Here is a 16,130-nt window from a genome sequence, read left to right on the forward strand (position 1 = left end):
TTTGTGGTTTTTTTCACCACCGTACGCTAGCCGTCTTTTCTCACTCAGCAGCCTGCAATAAGCCGCGCAGCATCGTTTCCAGCTTGCGACCATCGGCAGCAAACTTACGAATACCGTCCGACAGCTTATCGGTAGACATTTGATCCTCATTCAACATCCAACGGAACGTTGCCTCATCCATGTGGATCTTTTCCAGCGCCACCGATTTGGCTTTGTCCGCGTCGAGATAGGGTTTGACTGGTTCGGCACTCTTCTCCAGATCGCCCAGCAGTTTCGGGCTAATCGTGAGCAGATCGCACCCAGCCAGTGCCATAATTTCGCCCACATTCCGGAACGAAGCACCCATCACGACGGTTTTGTATCCGAACTTCTTGTAGTAATTGTAGATCTTTGTCACCGAGACGACGCCCGGGTCCTGCTCGGGCTCAAACGCTTTCTGGTCGGTGTTGGACACGTACCAGTCCAGTATGCGGCCCACGAACGGAGAAATCAATGTGACGCCCGCTTCCGCACAGGCAACGGCCTGGGCAAACGAGAACAGCAGTGTCAGGTTGCAGTGAATGTTGTGCTCCTTCTCCAGTACGCTCGCCGCCTGTATACCCTCCCAGGTGGAGGCCAACTTGATCAGCACCCGATCACGCTTTACACCGAGCTCTTCGTACAGTGCGATCAGCTTCAGTGCCTTTGCAATGGAGGCTTCCTTGTTGAAGGAAAGCCGTGCATCAATCTCGGTCGATACACGACCCGGTACCAGCTTCAGAATTTCGCAGCCAAACAGCACGAACAGCATGTCCGCAGCTTCGGAAACCTTCTCCTCCATTGAGCTGCAAAGAAATGCCAATCTATTTATCGTTAAGTGTGGGTTCCAATTTATCGTGGTGGCTTTATCAACTCACGTTCCCGCCTTTTGTCCATGCTTGATGGCTTTATCGATCAGATGCTGATACTGTTCCATGCCGGCCGCGGACAAAATCAGCGACGGATTCGTCGTCGCATCGGTGGGCTTGTACGTTTTCATCGCTGAAAATGGAATTGGGAATGTTAAATCGATCCGTAATAAATAAATAATGAGAGCAAAACACAACCGTCCTCCAAATCGAATCACGTCCTTCGAGGGTTCGCGTTTCATTGCCCTCGCCGTGTGGTTCACGCTAAAAGCTCGCGCACGCGGGTGAAAGGAAATAACCGTTTGACCTCTACAGCGCGATCGCCACAGTTCGAGCGGAGGGATCGTGGCTATGCTCATGTGACCCACTGGCTAAATGGAGCAACTAAATCACACTGCCTTTTGATGTTTGAAGCTTTCTCCAAATAACAACTATCGGGACAACCATGTTGTGCAGTGCGGAACCAATTATCAAGCAGTTTATTTTTTTGTCGTTGTTGCATTTGTTGACCACGCTAGAGATAATGCAATGACAACTCATCGTTGGTCGTTTCAAATGCTTGTTGTTTGAGGAGACAGGCGACTCCAGCAGTAGCGCGATTGTGTACGTAAGGCTCTAAGCAAGCCCTGAAACTGGAGAGTATCACCTTTAAGCGGTCACCTTGATCGTCTCTCATGGCAAAGAACAATGCAAAAAAAAACGCACATCATCAAGCTGCCATTGCTTTTAATTGAAGAAACACATTTTTCACCGTATATCGAACGACATTTCTGGTAGCTGATGTGTTCCAAAATGCTTTCCGCTCATGTGCTTTTAACACTACGCTACGTACCCTCGAAGTCACCGGTGTCGGCCACGATCGTGGTGAGCTGTTTCAGTTGTTCCAAACTTGAAGCCATTTTCGTTTTCTTCGTCTGCGGCTCAGCACTGCTCATTGTCTACTGGCGTGGTTAGACACGAAATCGGGCAAACAACTGGAAGCTGAAGGCGCTTGATTGCGTACGATGTACCGGGCCGCAAGGGTTGGTGCGAGGGGGCGAAGGTTGGTGGGTCGCGTAACGATACGTCCGAAGTAAGTACGGTTCCTTCCGTTCGCTTTCGGCAATGAAAGGCCGGTGAAGCGTGTCGCCGATGACGAGCCTGAAAGGTTACTTTTTTTTTTACTGTGCAAGCCATGGAATCGCACACACTTGCATTTTGCGCTATCTAATCCACCCAAGAGTTAGCGCTCCAGCTTATCGCGTGGACGACGGGATTTCATATAAAGAGGGATAACCGATATAAGAAAAAGAACATCCAAACTGTTGGAAAGGTGGGAAAGTAGAGCTTCTATAGAGCCTAACACACTCCCCAATTCGTTCACTGCCAATGAGTCTCACGACCAGACAACTGTGGCGTAGTCCAATAAAATTAAACGTTCAGACACTGAGGATCTCTGAATTAAGAAGAAATTCTAACAAGCAGATGAACTGATGAAAGGAGTTAATGGTTTTACATATAACATACCCAACATGAACGTTAAGAGCGAGTGTCTCCATCAAATCTTTTACAGAGGTTTCTGGACGGTGACGCGAAGCGTGCAGCTTCACTGAATCTGCTGAGATCTCCCACAGGAACTGTCTACAAAATGGTGCCAAACGGAGGAGGTACTGATGATAATTTTGTGGAACAATACACCCTACAATCACAACACAACTTCAACCAGCACAAGCGATAAGAATGGTAATAGCATAAAATACTGCTCGTACTTTCGTGTACGTGTGTTTGTGTGGGAAGTGTCCAGTGTCGCAGTTTGAAGTATTTACGCAAAGATAGAATAAAGCTGGAAGGGACGATGGTTGAACGGACAGGTGAAGGCGAACAAGCCCTCGAATGAGAATGAACACAGCATAAATTTACATGCTTTTCCCCAGAAGGTAGAGTGAGATAAAAGGAACAAATAAAATGAATCCCACAAATAATCGTGTACTTTTTGACGGGAATAAAAATGAAAAAAAATGTGGAATTAATTCAATCTCCAAAAAAATTCAAAATTCATACTTTTCCGCCAGTCGCGATTGCAATTGCGTGCATAGCTGTCAAAAGTCGGCTGTCGGTGTGTTGGTGTGAATGTTTACAAACGTAAGCCGTCAAAACGAAAGGTTGCTGGGCTTTTGTAGGACTTCGCGACGGGGAAATTAATTTATGGGGGTGTACTGATACGGGACATCTGGTGTTTTGCGTGCGGTAACTCAAAAGTGGTCCATGCACCGTGCCGTAGTCGTTTAGTTTGATCCGTTTGCGTGAAAGATGTATTCCTGGTGAAATGAGACTGCACTGGACGGTCAACCGTACATTATCACTGCCGTCGTCGTCATCGCTGAACAATCATCCGAATTGGTGCTGATTGTCCGGGAGAAGAGTGTGGGGAGGAATTGGTACATTTTGATAAGAAGAATTAAGGGCCTATTCTCAACATTTCTTGTGCATTGCATCGGAACTAACGATCGCTTTGAGGTGTTTCCCGGACCGCTATGGATGACATCGACAATATTATTCTGCACTCATTGCGTCAGATCGATTGGTAAGTGTCTGTTAATAAAAAAAAAACTGTGTGTTAAAAGAGGCGATTAACGAATATTAATTGTTTTACAGTGATCTCGACGAAGAAATACAGGGATTGGAACAGTTTACGCCTTCTATTTTAGTTCGAACCGTGTCAAAATGTTTGCTGCTAATCGATCCTTCCCTGGATCTGCCGCATACACTTCCGCCCGGAATGGCACAAAGGTTCACCGTTACTGCACAGCTAGCGGAAGCTTGCTCGGTATGTATTTGCCTACCCGAGCGTGTTCCACTAGTGGTCCCATTCTCCATTCTCCTTGCAGACCGTGGGATATCGGCGAGATATTGGCTACCAAACGTTCCTGTACCCGAATGTGGCCGAAGTGCGCCGTGTGTTCATGTTTCTCATCGAACAACTGCCCAAAGACACAACCGACGCGGCGGATCCGGAGGCACCCTTCGATCGGGTAACGGATTTGGAAAATCGTATCTTGGAAAACATGCGCCAGCAGTTGCGGGGTTGTTGGCGTACCGATCCGTCCCCATTAGATCTCCGAAATTCGTCACTGGGTTGGCCAAGCCGTAGCCGTACTAACATTCCCTTCGTAACGCAAAGCGACGTTACGGCCGGTAAGTTGTGATAAGGTAGTTGGTATAGATGTCCATTACAGTTTTATGTTGGTCTTCTTACAGAAATTAAGGAATACTGGTTACGTCGCAGTGGATTTTGGGAGGAGGACAAAAATGAAGTAGATCGACAGCTACCTGAAGCTGCCATAAGTTCAGAGGAATCTATTTTAAAGTTACAAGCCTACTACGCGGAACATAAATCGAAATCTCCGTTGACGGAAGAGCTGGAACAACAAGAATCGCCCAGCAGTTTCGATCAGCTTGATACTCTCCAGCGAGAAATCGCTAAAATTAAAACGGCCATTGAAGAGACTAAGCGCGAACAGCGAGAACTCCAGTCGAAATGCGCGGTTGCCGGTGAGAGCGGAAAAGCCTTGGAAACGCTAACCGAAAAGTTGAAAGAGGAAAAAAAGATTAAAGAACGAACGCACATTCTGTTGGAGAATCCGGAGGTGAATGTGGCCAAGCTGGAGTTAATTATTTCCGCCGCCGGTGAGAAGATGAAAAAGTTGCAAAGCCAATGGGAATCGCATCGTGCACCGTTAATGGCCACGTTGCAGGAACATCAAGCCAAAAATTCGGATCAAGTCGTACGTGCAGGAATAAGCCCTTGTGTGCGTGTGTTTTGATTTAACCGTTTTCGATTCTGTTCTCTTTTGTAGAGTAAATCTCAAAAAGTAGTTGATCAGATTGAATCCGCGCGGCACAAATCGGAGGAAGTTATCGTGGATCTGCAAACGAAGAGCGCTCTACACGCGCGACTGGTGCAAGAGTATGAGCGGATGGGTAAAACCGTCAGTCGCACCGCATACACGAGCCGTATTCTGGAGATTGTCGGCAATATTCGTAAGCAGAAGACGGACATTGACAAAATTCTACACGATACGCGCAGTCTGCAGAAGGAAATCAACTCAATCACTGGACAACTCGACCGTCAGTTTACCGTAACGGATGATCTGATCTTTCGGAATGCAAAGCGGGATGAGTACTGCAAGCGTGCCTACATTTTACTCGTTGCTCTGCATACCGAGTGTAGCGAACTGATCGCACTGGTACAGGACACCGGCACCGTGAAGCGGGAAGTACGCGAGCTAGAAGATCAGATCGAGCACGAAAAGGATCGAAACGTAGCAGCGAATTTGTCTCAGATCGAGCAAGATTTGGAGGAAATGCAACAGGAAAGCCGTCGGCTGGAGGAAGCCATACTCCAGCTGGAAATGTCCACGGCATCGAACGGGACGAAGTAAGGTTCAAACGCACCGTGTGTCGTTTCGACTAAAGGCGATTGTACGAACCTAGGGAAAATAAAATGTGATATATTCCTCAAGCAGGATTAACACTGTAATGTGTTGTGTTGGTTACACTTCGACCATTCGTTGTACCCGTGGCACTAAATCACACTTTACGGCAGGTTTTTGGTGGAGGTGTTTTGCTTGAAATGAATTATTTATTCATTCTTACACTCAACATCCACCATTCGTGGTAATATTGAAAAAGCCATCAAACTCTAACGCGGTCACAAGAAGTTGAAACGGCATAGCAGTGTAACTTCACAATAAACAGGCCCGCACCAGAACTCGAAGGTAAACAATACCGGGATATGCGAGCCGCTTACAGCTTCAGCTTGGTGCGTCTCCAGTGACGGCGCTTGGCGTTGTACCTAAAAGTACGACGAGAGATTTATACCAGTTTGTTAGTCGCTCACTTTCGCAGCATGCGAATTGCATCTTTGCAGTGTTTGGGAGAATAGTTCATGCCGGCACTTACCTGATGGTGTTACCCGTGCGCATACGAATCCATTGCGGGATGGGTCTATTTTGCTTCAGCTTCTTGGCAAGCTTTTGCTTGATGCGGAACGTTTTATGAGACGCCTGTAAACGAAAAGAATGAGATAGGGTTGATTATTCGTCGGTTTTATGGAGCTTTGAATCGTTTTTGCGCTATTTTCAGTAAAATTACAACTTACCATTTCGATCAAGTGTGTCTACTTCGAGACCAATGACGGAAAAGAGACCGTCAGCTTGTCGGAAGCGAACGACCGCAGGTTCGACTCTTCGCTATAAACGCACAACTAAATTTGCGTTTGCCAAGAAACGCATGCCTGTCACGGCTGTCATGCAATGATGTCATAATAAAGGATTTGTTTGCATTTTTCATTCTCCCGGTGTTGTGCGGATAGCGGCGCTGGTTGAGTAATTTGCCAGCAAAATGTGGAAAATTTTCACACACCATAACCGGTACGTTGCGAGTGGACTTTCGTTGGCTAGGCGAACGTTCCTGTCCGACGCGTACCAGTGTCGGGATGCTTGGAATGCACGTTTGGCCACTCCAATCCTGGAGAGGATCAATCTAGACACGCTGTACTACGATTTGGAGCAGCGGTTCCAGCAGAAACAGAAGGTTTCGGCCATCGATATCGATATCTACGCCAACAAGCTTGAGGACGATACGCACATCGAGGAGGTGGCCGATTTTCTGTACAAATTTCGGCTCACGGAGGAAACATCCAACATGCTGGACTCAACGCACCATGCCCTGGTGCGAAACTATCTCGACAGCAAGTGCTATGGACAGCTAATCGAAGTGCTGAACAATCGTATCGGGTACGGTGTTTATTTGGATGATTACAGCGCCAATCTAACGCTCGATCAATTGATCAAGGAGAAAGAGTTCCGGTACGCGGCACGTGTCGCCACCCTGCTAGCGTTGCAGGAGGACTTTTCAAATCCCATCACCAGAGCACTTGCCCTGTACAGTTGCTATCGATACGCTAAAGCACCGGATGCGGAACATTTCGAAGACCTTACCCCAGTGGAACCGCAGGCAACTGAGGTGGAAGGACAAAAGAAGAAAAAGAAAGAAGAGATCAAAGTGAGGGTAAAGTTCTTGCGAAATGAATTTTTCGACGATCATTTTGACCTTACCGATAGCCAGTTGTTGCTTGGTAAAACGCTCGTGGAGCTTGGTCGTAGTTACAGTGGTGCCGGTGATTTAATTGGCTCGAGTTGTGAGCTGTTGGGTCTTACTATGTACAAAAAGTATGACCAAGCGATGGCATTTGCAAAGCAGCACGAAGGCAAAGAATTAAACGAGGAAGTCCTTCAAACGATACGAAATACACTGGAGAAGGAATCGAACAAGGAGGACGAAAAGTATGCGGCCTTTTGTGAGATGGTTGACAAAATAGAGGCTAGAATGAAGCTCAACAAGGTCAGTTTCGAGAAATTGATTCTTGAGCAAGTGAACAAGAGTGTTGGAGCGCTGGAAAAACAACAAATAGAGGCACAGGCGAAGGTGAGCATAATATACGATACATCACCGGTCCAACGGTTGCTTACAATGCGTTATATTTTTAGCTATACACGGACTGGTGCAATCTTCGACAGCAACGGCTAGACGAGGAACTGAACCGCATGCAGCGAGCGAAGCGACTGAAGGATGTGGAACAGTTGGCAATAGATATGGAGAAGGAAGAGCAAAAGCTTTGGTTCTTTGAAAACGAGGACAAGATTGATCTTCAGATTGACAGCAAACGGGTGTACTATCCGAAACGGTGGTTTGGCAAGAAAAAGAAGCCACGCACTGTTGATGTGGACTACGTTCCGCCAGAAGTCCGGCAGCGTAATTAATTCCGTGTTGAAACCGGGTCGCAAATGTAACGTATAGTGTATTGATAAAAGTGGATAGAAACAAATTAAGCAGATACGTTCACAAAATGATTGAAAGAATACTTACTTATCCGACGCTAGAACCACTTTGTGGTGTTGGCCGGCTGCAGGAGTCATCTAAAGCGCTCACGATCGAACGTCGTTGTCTGCCGATCGCTCAGTTCGAACCTTAGCACATCAATGCAGTTCATGCGGACGACTTTGAAAGTCATTTGGATGACGGATTGGGACTTCTGATGTCATTCTGAAGACCAGCCTGCCGTAGCCTGCAGAGTGTTATTTCGCTGTACGCTAGTGAGTTCATAGTTTTGCCTATGTAGTGGCTCCTCAACTATCGCTCCACACATACGGGACCAAAAATCTTTATCATAATATTCCTATCGCAAGCTTTTGATGATTTTAAGTCGTCAGTGTATGCCAGAATCTGGATTGACTTAGGATAAGTAACTCCTTGATTACCTCCGAGCCGCGAATGGGTCTCTCTGGCATTAGGTTGAATAGAACAAGCTAGCCAGTCTCCTTGATGCAGGCTCCTAGGTGGTAGCAAAAGCTCCTGAGAGTTACCCATCCACCAACACCTGGCATGTGACGTTGGTGATTGACATTCGTACTAGTCAAGTAAGTTTGGCTAGGATTCCAAAGGAGTTCATTGCGTCGTAAAGTCGCTTATCCTAGCTATACTATCGCATGCGACCTTGAAGTCGACTATACTATCGCTTGCGGACAGAATGGAGCTGTTGCTACTCCATCATCTCCAGGGTCTGCTGCTCAGTGACGAACTGATCAGTGGTTGGTGAGAGAACAATAGTTGAGATTCTGCTTTCGGGACTGAACATGTAACAAGTGAACTAAGAAAAGATGCTCACGAACAATGGATTTCATGGCCAAATTAACTCCATAATTAAAGGGAACACTTGCTGTTTGAAAATTAGGCAAACGGAAAAAATCCACAATCGCACCAATATTTCTGTTTCCGTTTTTGAAATTTTGGACACTTTCGACGGTTGAATCCGGCGTACTGACTTTTCGCAAAGCTGTCAAAATTGTTCTGTAAACAATTACTCCTCCGATCGCAATATTTACGCGCTACGTGCGCACATTTGTGCATAAGTTTTTGTACGGATTTGTTGCTGTCTGCCCGTAAAACGATTCAATATGTTTATCAAACCTTTTAAGATCAAGTCTAACATTCTCGTGACGGGGTCCGAGAAGAAACGGTTAAGGCAGCGCGTAATGGCACAGTTTAATCGAGTGGATGAAGAGTCGGCAACATCACCGCTAGCTGAACTGTTCGGGAATCGTGCTAAAGTCTGCACGGTCAAGATTATTACCTACCACGAGGAACCGATCACTGTGTACACCAGCGATAAACGGCCCATATTTTTTGAGCTTAGTGGGAAGCTTCTGCCGACTGTCTATACGTTGTGGAGCTGTCCGGATCTGGTCCCAGCATTCACTACCCATGCCACAGTACTGCCCAAACTGGCAAACGGTGCCGATCTGATGATACCGGGTGTGGTGAAACAGGGCACTAATCTTGCGTCCTGGGGCCGGCATCAGAAGGATGACGTTGTGGCGGTGAACCTGACGTCCAATCGGGCCGCAGTTGGTGTTGGGTTGCTGGCACACTCTAGCAGCGATCTGTACATGTGCGGTGGCCACGGTGTTTGCGTGCGAATGATGCACGTGTTCGGTGATAAGCTGTGGGGTATGGAACCTTCGGTGTGTCAGCAGGTCCCACTGCAAGGAACGGTTGTATCCGTACCGACGGATTCCGATTTTCCGCCGCTTGGCAGCGAAAAAGTGAAACCGGCCGAAGATTGTGTGAAAGAAGTACGATTTCGGAGATTGGATAGTTATTTGGAAGCTGTTTCTTTCAATTTCCTCTACTTATTTTAGGTCACAAAATCGCTGGCAAAAACTGCTGTCTCTGGTAATGAAGAGTCCGGCAGCGAAGGAGACGAAACGGACGAAGAAACCCAAGAACCGGATGAGGAGGAAAAACCTCCTAATCCGGACGATCTAATAAAGGGCGCATTTTTGAACGCTCTGAAACTTCATGGCAAGAAAATAACGCTTCCACTGCTGACGAGTACGTTCTACCCGCAGTACGTTCAGCCGGAAATACCGGACGGAATCGAAATGAAGAAAAGCTCGTTCAAGAAGGTAGGCACCTTTTTGAAGCGAATGGCCGAAGAAGGAATCATCGAGATAAAGGAAGAGAAAAAGGGTATCGAGAAGGTGACAGCCATTAACCTGGAACATCCGGCCGTATTATCGTTTTATCCGTACAAGGTGACAAAGCCTTCGGTCGAACAGGATGCGTGCGGTACGGTTTCAACTGGTGCCACATCGAACCCCTTGCTACTGACTCAAATGACCGCCATGTACGCGGTAAATGAACGGACGGCGAAGCTGTTCGGTTGCTTCAATGTGGCACTCGGTACGGCGCTAGACTTAACGCAAGTGCGCAATTACATGCGAGACTACGTGGGGCGGAACAAACTGATCAATCCCGTCACTAAATTGGTCACGCTGGATGAAACGTTGCAGGGAATATGTGGTGCCAGTGAACAGCTTGTTGCCCTGCCGGATCTTACCGAGACGGTGCTCAACACCATGACCAGCACGTTCGAGATGCGCAGCCAGAAAGGGGCCGTCACGAAGGGAGGCAAACGAGCCGTCATACACTTGACCACCGCGACACGAAGCGGAAACAAGAAGGTGACTTTAATTAGCAACCTCGCGGATTATGGCATAAATGTGAATGATTTTGCGAAAGCGGTAAAGCTGGGTGCAGCCGCCAGTACGACAATGACGGAAGTGCCCGGATCGAAGGGTGAGCAGCTGATGGTACAGGGCAATCATGTAAAGTTTGTATTCGAGCTGCTCACCACCACGTACCAGGTTCCGAAAGCCTGCATAACGGGATTGGAGTTTGCCAAGGAACAGAAAAAGAAAAAGAAAAAATAAGTCTAAAAGAGGTAAAATAATCTTCCGGATCGTACTGGACGTGTCACGAAATAATAAAATGAATAATGTTGGACCAGTAGCAATCAGAATTGCTTGAAAATAATGAAAGAAAGTGGAAGTTAACGACCTTTTCGAAAATAAATAGTAGCGTGAAGTAAGCCCACAAACACACATGTTCGTGATGCAAGCCCGCACAATTTGATCCCAACAACTGTCAAAAGCCAGTGTTTGTTGTTTTGTGTCAATGTGTGAATAACAGTTGGAAAACAGAAAATGAAAACGAATAATAAATCGCATTTTCATCCAACCAAAGGTGGTACACCGGGTGGTCAACGGGATAAAAATAACCGTGGTCAAGGAAAACGAAAGGACAGCTTTTTTCGAGAAGTTTCCAGGACGGAAACTAACGCGTCTCAACGGCACAGTAAGCACAAACAATCTGGTGGTGGTGGACGACCATCCGGAAAGCATGGCCAAGGAGTGCACAAAACTGTAGCATTCAAACCAAAGCATAATAATCGTCATGGAAAGGAAGGCAAACACCCGATGAGTGGGCACAAAAATAATGGTCGACCGCAAACTGGCAAGCAGCAGGATCGACACAAAAACCAACGCCCATCCGTACCGGCAAAGCAGACTGCCGCAACTGAAATCCGGTATGATAGCAAGCCGGAAAAGGTAAACTATTGTCTGGCACCGGAACGTGTGGAAGCTCAATCACGAGCGATAAAACATTTCGAGCGGCAAGAACGAGAGCAGCAGTTCGAGCGAAAGAAGCAAGATCGCCAGCAGAAGCACAAAATGATGACGCAGAAAACGCGCAAAGGACAGCCGGTAATGCAGGGCCGGTTAGAGCTGCTGTACGAGAAGGTTAAAAAGGTGGTCGGAGTGCAGTGAACCAGTTTGGCGACACGTAAGCAAACCGTTTAAATGTGTAATAAATAAGTAAAGCCGCACAAATGATAGACAAACACGTTGGTGTTGGTTTCCATTTTTGCTAGGTTGTATAAAAAAGGCTGCCTCTTCGTTTATTGAAGTATGTCTTGGAAGTAACAATGAAAGGAAAGGCAACGTTGTAAATAGCGTTTGCAATGTTAAATTTGTAGACTTTCCGTTGAATATCATCAAATAATAAAAGCGGGTCCCATGACCGGTGGAATAAGCGACTGGTGTCGGGATGAGCACGACCGTACCACGTGGCTTCCAGTTCCGGGAGCCTCAAGCGCAGGCAACAGTTTCGTAGCTGTTCGGCAAGCGTTCGGTGCAGCTGGAACATTCGTTCTGCAGCGGGAACAGTGTTTCCAGCATTTCCCTACGGTCGAAAAGAGAGGCGATAATTAGTAAAATTGCAAATCAAAACCTTCATGCGAAGCACGCGTGACCTACCAATGACTTTTGCTGATGTAACAGTAGATTTTGGGTAGTTCGAAGCCATTGAACGGACTGGCGACGGGAATGGTGTAAGCGCCCATGTTCTCAAACACGACCCAATCATCGATCTGTAGCTCGGGCAGTGCGATTGTTTCGATCAGCTGATCGAGCGCATCGCACGTCGGGCCCCAGATCGTGCTTTTGTACTGCTTGCCGGTTTGGCCCCCGATAAGCTTCGGCCGTGGTACCTGATGATCGTACAGCACGCAGTTGAACGAAGCGTACACACCATCGTTCAGATAGTACATCATCCGATCGATGCTACCGGTTTTGGCGTTGAGACAAATACGCTTTGACTGCACGTTGGTGACTAGTGTGAATGCCGACGATACGTAGTACCGGCCCGGTTCGGAAATGACACGCACCGCCTTATCCGGGAAGAACGTATCGAGCGCGGTATTAACGATCATCGCCACCTCATCGATGGAGGTACCGATATCGCCCGGGAAACCACCGCCAATGTCCAGCAGATTGAACGTATACCCGAGCTGGGCAGCATAGTCAAACAGATCGCGAGCATACGAAATGGCCTTATAGTAGATCGGGAAATCTGCACACCCGGAACCAACGTGGAAGCTAACACCGACCACTTCCAGCCCAAGACTGCGGGCGATCTTGATCAAACGCGGTGCTTCCTCTACCGGATCGCAACCGAACTTCTTCCCCAGCGGACATTGAGCTTTTTCCGCTTCGCACCGGATGCGAATAACAAGCCTAGAGATAGAGCGAGAAGTACAGGAGAAGAAAATCGTCATTAATATAACGATGAATTCGAGTAACAAATACGAGTGTACGCACTTGGCATCCGGACAGTACTGCTTGATCTTGTGCAGCTCGGTATCGCTATCGTAGGTCATCGTTTTGACCGCGTTGCTGTTGGCGTAGCGCAGATGTGACGCCGGTTTCATCGGGTTCGCAAAGATGATACGTTCCGGGGCGACGCCAAGCGAAAGCACCTTCGCTATCTCACCCTTCGACGCACAGTCGAACGATGCACCGAGTGCGGCCAGCGTCGCGCACACGATGTCCGTATCGTTACACTTGACCGCGTAGTGCGGCACCACGCGTGGCATCTTTTCGATCCATTGCTGGTGCTTGCGCACGATATCGCCAATGTCCATCACGTAGAACGGATTGTCGGTGGGCAACTGTTCGACCATCGAGTTGATGATCGCCGGTACATCCACCGTACCGTCCACGATCTCAATCTTGTCCGATTCATTCTCGAGGAACTTCATCGTTTTTTTATGGGATTTTGGATAGTTTTTTGTAGCTCTAGATGTTTGGCTAATGAAGACACGCTACCGTCCGATTGGAATGTGTCAGTGAGTGATTTGTCCACACCTGCAGGAAGGCTTTCGCGAATCGCAACTTCACTCAAACAAACTAAAATAAGAAAATAACAAAAGAAGACAAATTATTAAATGACTGTACAGCAATTCTAGCTGATGATTACTTACGAGGCAGCCTTTAGAAGGGGGTAAGAATGGTGATGGAAGCCGTCGCGAGGCAAATGTCACCAGGGTGGTTTGCCGTTGGTATCTGTCAGTACCAGCAGGTGTCGATGGTTATGGTCAGTGCCCGACAGCTGGGCTAACTGACCGCTAGTAACGTCCTGTGAAGGAAAAACGGATAAAGAACACGGATGTTAAGCTTTTTTTTAATGAAAAACTCGATCGTCCACGTATATTACACAGTTCAAGACATCCATATTGAAGAGTGGTGGTGGTGATTGGGGCCAAGATTAGCCTAGTGCTTGAAAAGATTACATGACTAATGGTCTAATACTTCACCGACAGACACGCTTAGCGTGAACAAAGGGTAACTAACATGGCCAGCAAATTCCCGAACTCAATTGAGCCCGCTATCGCTCAATATGTTTACAATACTATCACATCATCTGGTGCCGTAACAGTGAAGGCATCTCGAATGGTCACGAAAAAAGATCTCCCGATCGATCATCTTAATTAAGTTTTGAGTGGGCTTTCTAGCGGGTGGAATGACCACGAGCACGCGAATCAATGTTTTAACAGATGTGAGTCACTATTTTGTCACTAATGGATGCGGTTCTAATCAGGCGGAACTTCGAATCCTAACCTATACCAAATTGTTCATTAAAGTAATGACCGTGAGATTTATTTTTTTTCTTCACGCCTCCCACTTCAAAAAGGTTATCGCTCGGCCTCGGCGAACATTCGGACAATCGAACTGACTGTTTCCCCAATCTCTGTACCAATTGCCGCGTGTTTTGCCCTGTTCCGGAACTGGCAGTAAGGGGCAAAAAACAAATTTTGGGAACCTTATCTATGTCTTGATAAGAAACGGAAAGAAAGCATACTGTTCTAATGCTCGTGAAGACATAATTTCACCATAAACTACCCGCTGGGCTGTTCCGCACTGTTCCAGATGAGTTTTGTGCATCCGCATTACAGGCGAAATGACCTAAAATTTTATATTCAAGGCCCACGGGCACTCTGTTGCCGAGCCCGAATGTATTGATTAGAGCAGATGAGGTGATAGTATGTGTGCAAGTAGATTTGTGAGCGGCACATTCTAGGCACGCGGTCCGTTCGTTCCCGGTATGCGTGGCATAGAGGAAGATGTGCAATGCTATGTGAACCAAATCGGACGTCATGATCGATCGATCATGTGTGTAACCTTTTTTTGACAGTGTGTTGGGGAGAAGTAGGTTCGGAGTGCCCCACGACGATTACACAATGCGCCCCAGAAAGTAGGCTTGGAGCCGCTTCCTAAGCAAAACCGATTGAGCACCTTGGATCAAAAGCTGCTGATGTTGTATTTTTCCTTCTTGGTGTTGTGTAGCAACTACTGTTCTACTCGAACCCGCGCACATATTGTGACACAGCTATGAAGAAAATAAAACGATTGTGTGGTATATTTGTTTCCACTTTCATCTAGAAGGCATCTTTCCGAGGTGAGATAAAAAAAAAAAAGATAGCGTGGCAGGGACAAAATAACAAAACCGCGCTTGTGTTGCGATGCTGAATTTTGGCTATTTTTATGCCGTCTCTCTGGTTAGTGTTACTTGGGAGTTGCATGCACGGCACGGCGGGAAGAATTAACTGTAGGGCACGCGTTTCAAATGTTTTGTAGGTGTCGACGAACTTCCACCATTGTCGAACAATTATTACCACACACATGATGCAGCAGAACGCACAGTAACAGTTTTCGATTTGCACCTGCTGTAATGGCGACTGCAAGAGGGTGTGCGTCACGGTTCACACTTACCTGTTGTGAAATTCTCGAAATTTTCCAGCAAAGGTGTAAAATAAGGGCACGGATGTGGTTGGGCTACCGTTGCCTGTTATACGATGCACATGCAGTTGGGTTTGGTTTTCACAACGGAGCCGAGAACCTGCTCCGTTCTCGCCTTCAAACAACCAATCGTTGTAGCGATCAGCAAATAAATGCTGACGTCGTATTGCCTTATGGGTAATGCACACTTTGCAGCAGCCGTAACTGGCCGAAACCGGGGGAAAAACCTTGATGTGGATGATGAGTCACAACGCGCAAAGCCACAAACACACACTCACACCGGATAGGATTTAAAGAAAAAAAAGGACACTTTGGTGGCAGACGCTACACCAGACACACGCGGCACGGTTCGGCTAGTTTGGCTGAGCAAAGAATGCACGGCAATCGATTTATATACCGTCCCGAAGCGGTGAGAGCGAAACAGCAAACTGCGAGAGCGTGAGAGTAAAAATACGCGCGCGCGTGACGAGCGCATGTTTTTCGCTCTCGCTTTCACCAATAGTGGGCGAACGGTGGGGAAAATTTGTACATGGGTCAAATTGTTTGAAATTTAACCTACTTAACCAACGGATTTTGTTGCAAGGACTTGTAGCAATGTAAGTTTTTTTTCCTTATATTTGCTTAAATTTGAGTACCAATCGATGGTTTGATCGCTTTGTGTAGATAAAAAGATTCGGTAAATTTTGAAAACTAATTTGATAATTGATCGAATTTGGATAAT

General features: G+C 47.0%; 7 protein-coding genes across 7 annotated transcripts; 4 read left to right on the forward strand and 3 right to left on the reverse strand.

Moving 5' to 3' along the window:
• Nucleotides 1-40: 40 nt before the first annotated feature.
• Nucleotides 41-1,822, reverse strand: LOC128710155 (probable transaldolase). The gene is made up of 3 exons (XM_053805196.1): nucleotides 1,720-1,822; nucleotides 897-1,020; nucleotides 41-824 (listed from the first exon to the last, which is right to left on the reverse strand). The coding sequence occupies exons 1-3, from the start codon at nucleotides 1,820-1,822 to the stop codon at nucleotides 41-43; spliced, it is 1,011 nt and encodes a 336-aa protein (XP_053661171.1).
• Nucleotides 1,823-3,400: 1,578 nt separating this feature from the next.
• Nucleotides 3,401-5,308, forward strand: LOC128708379 (coiled-coil domain-containing protein 22 homolog). The gene is made up of 5 exons (XM_053803355.1): nucleotides 3,401-3,450; nucleotides 3,522-3,693; nucleotides 3,755-4,061; nucleotides 4,125-4,651; nucleotides 4,724-5,308. Exons 1-5 carry the CDS (start codon nucleotides 3,401-3,403, stop codon nucleotides 5,306-5,308), a joined length of 1,641 nt encoding a protein of 546 aa, XP_053659330.1.
• A 364-nt stretch (nucleotides 5,309-5,672) lies between these two features.
• Nucleotides 5,673-6,218, reverse strand: LOC128718718 (60S ribosomal protein L39). The gene is given in 4 exon segments (XM_053812338.1): nucleotides 5,673-5,721; nucleotides 5,829-5,932; nucleotides 6,028-6,132; nucleotides 6,210-6,218. Coding segments are annotated over 4 exon segments (267 nt in total).
• A 51-nt stretch (nucleotides 6,219-6,269) lies between these two features.
• Nucleotides 6,270-7,690, forward strand: LOC128708735 (uncharacterized). Its single transcript, XM_053803716.1, has 2 exons — nucleotides 6,270-7,355; nucleotides 7,418-7,690. Exons 1-2 carry the CDS (start codon nucleotides 6,270-6,272, stop codon nucleotides 7,688-7,690), a joined length of 1,359 nt encoding a protein of 452 aa, XP_053659691.1.
• Nucleotides 7,691-8,884: 1,194 nt separating this feature from the next.
• LOC128708690 (eukaryotic translation initiation factor 2D) lies at nucleotides 8,885-10,702 on the forward strand. The gene is made up of 2 exons (XM_053803670.1): nucleotides 8,885-9,562; nucleotides 9,629-10,702. The coding sequence occupies exons 1-2, from the start codon at nucleotides 8,885-8,887 to the stop codon at nucleotides 10,700-10,702; spliced, it is 1,752 nt and encodes a 583-aa protein (XP_053659645.1).
• Nucleotides 10,703-10,975: 273 nt separating this feature from the next.
• On the forward strand, nucleotides 10,976-11,599 carry LOC128708558 (uncharacterized). The gene has a single exon (XM_053803536.1). It carries the CDS (start codon nucleotides 10,976-10,978, stop codon nucleotides 11,597-11,599), a length of 624 nt encoding a protein of 207 aa, XP_053659511.1.
• Nucleotides 11,600-11,920: 321 nt separating this feature from the next.
• On the reverse strand, nucleotides 11,921-13,371 carry LOC128719008 (ornithine decarboxylase 1-like). The gene is made up of 3 exons (XM_053812628.1): nucleotides 12,932-13,371; nucleotides 12,089-12,847; nucleotides 11,921-12,014 (listed from the first exon to the last, which is right to left on the reverse strand). Exons 1-3 carry the CDS (start codon nucleotides 13,369-13,371, stop codon nucleotides 11,921-11,923), a joined length of 1,293 nt encoding a protein of 430 aa, XP_053668603.1.
• Between the last annotated feature and the right edge of the window lie 2,759 nt (nucleotides 13,372-16,130).

The sequence above is a fragment of the Anopheles marshallii genome, chromosome 2, assembly GCF_943734725.1.
Source record: "Anopheles marshallii chromosome 2, idAnoMarsDA_429_01, whole genome shotgun sequence".
NCBI classification, from domain to species: Eukaryota; Metazoa; Arthropoda; class Insecta; order Diptera; family Culicidae; genus Anopheles; species Anopheles marshallii.

What these genes read in the sequence shown, in the direction of transcription:
- LOC128708558 (XM_053803536.1), top strand. Translation starts at nt 10,976, where the DNA reads ATGAAAACGAATAATAAATCGCATTTTCATCCAACCAAAGGTGGTACA.
- LOC128708379 (XM_053803355.1), top strand. Translation starts at nt 3,401, where the DNA reads ATGGATGACATCGACAATATTATTCTGCACTCATTGCGTCAGATCGAT. An exon ending in GCAAAGCGACGTTACGGCCG is followed by an intron (nt 4,062 to 4,124) that starts GTAAGTTGTGAT and finishes GTCTTCTTACAG; the next exon opens with AAATTAAGGAATACTGGTTA. An exon ending in CCAAAAATTCGGATCAAGTC is followed by an intron (nt 4,652 to 4,723) that starts GTACGTGCAGGA and finishes TCTCTTTTGTAG; the next exon opens with AGTAAATCTCAAAAAGTAGT.
- LOC128708690 (XM_053803670.1), top strand. Translation starts at nt 8,885, where the DNA reads ATGTTTATCAAACCTTTTAAGATCAAGTCTAACATTCTCGTGACGGGG. An exon ending in CCGAAGATTGTGTGAAAGAA is followed by an intron (nt 9,563 to 9,628) that starts GTACGATTTCGG and finishes TACTTATTTTAG; the next exon opens with GTCACAAAATCGCTGGCAAA.
- LOC128710155 (XM_053805196.1), bottom strand. Translation starts at nt 1,822, where the DNA reads ATGAGCAGTGCTGAGCCGCAGACGAAGAAAACGAAAATGGCTTCAAGT. An exon ending in CGACACCGGTGACTTCGAGG is followed by an intron (nt 1,021 to 1,719) that starts GTACGTAGCGTA and finishes TTCCATTTTCAG; the next exon opens with CGATGAAAACGTACAAGCCC. An exon ending in CATGGACAAAAGGCGGGAAC is followed by an intron (nt 825 to 896) that starts GTGAGTTGATAA and finishes ATTTCTTTGCAG; the next exon opens with CTCAATGGAGGAGAAGGTTT.
- LOC128719008 (XM_053812628.1), bottom strand. Translation starts at nt 13,371, where the DNA reads ATGAAGTTCCTCGAGAATGAATCGGACAAGATTGAGATCGTGGACGGT. An exon ending in CAGTACTGTCCGGATGCCAA is followed by an intron (nt 12,848 to 12,931) that starts GTGCGTACACTC and finishes CTCTATCTCTAG; the next exon opens with GCTTGTTATTCGCATCCGGT. An exon ending in TACATCAGCAAAAGTCATTG is followed by an intron (nt 12,015 to 12,088) that starts GTAGGTCACGCG and finishes TTTCGACCGTAG; the next exon opens with GGAAATGCTGGAAACACTGT.
- LOC128708735 (XM_053803716.1), top strand. Translation starts at nt 6,270, where the DNA reads ATGTGGAAAATTTTCACACACCATAACCGGTACGTTGCGAGTGGACTT. An exon ending in AAATAGAGGCACAGGCGAAG is followed by an intron (nt 7,356 to 7,417) that starts GTGAGCATAATA and finishes TTATATTTTTAG; the next exon opens with CTATACACGGACTGGTGCAA.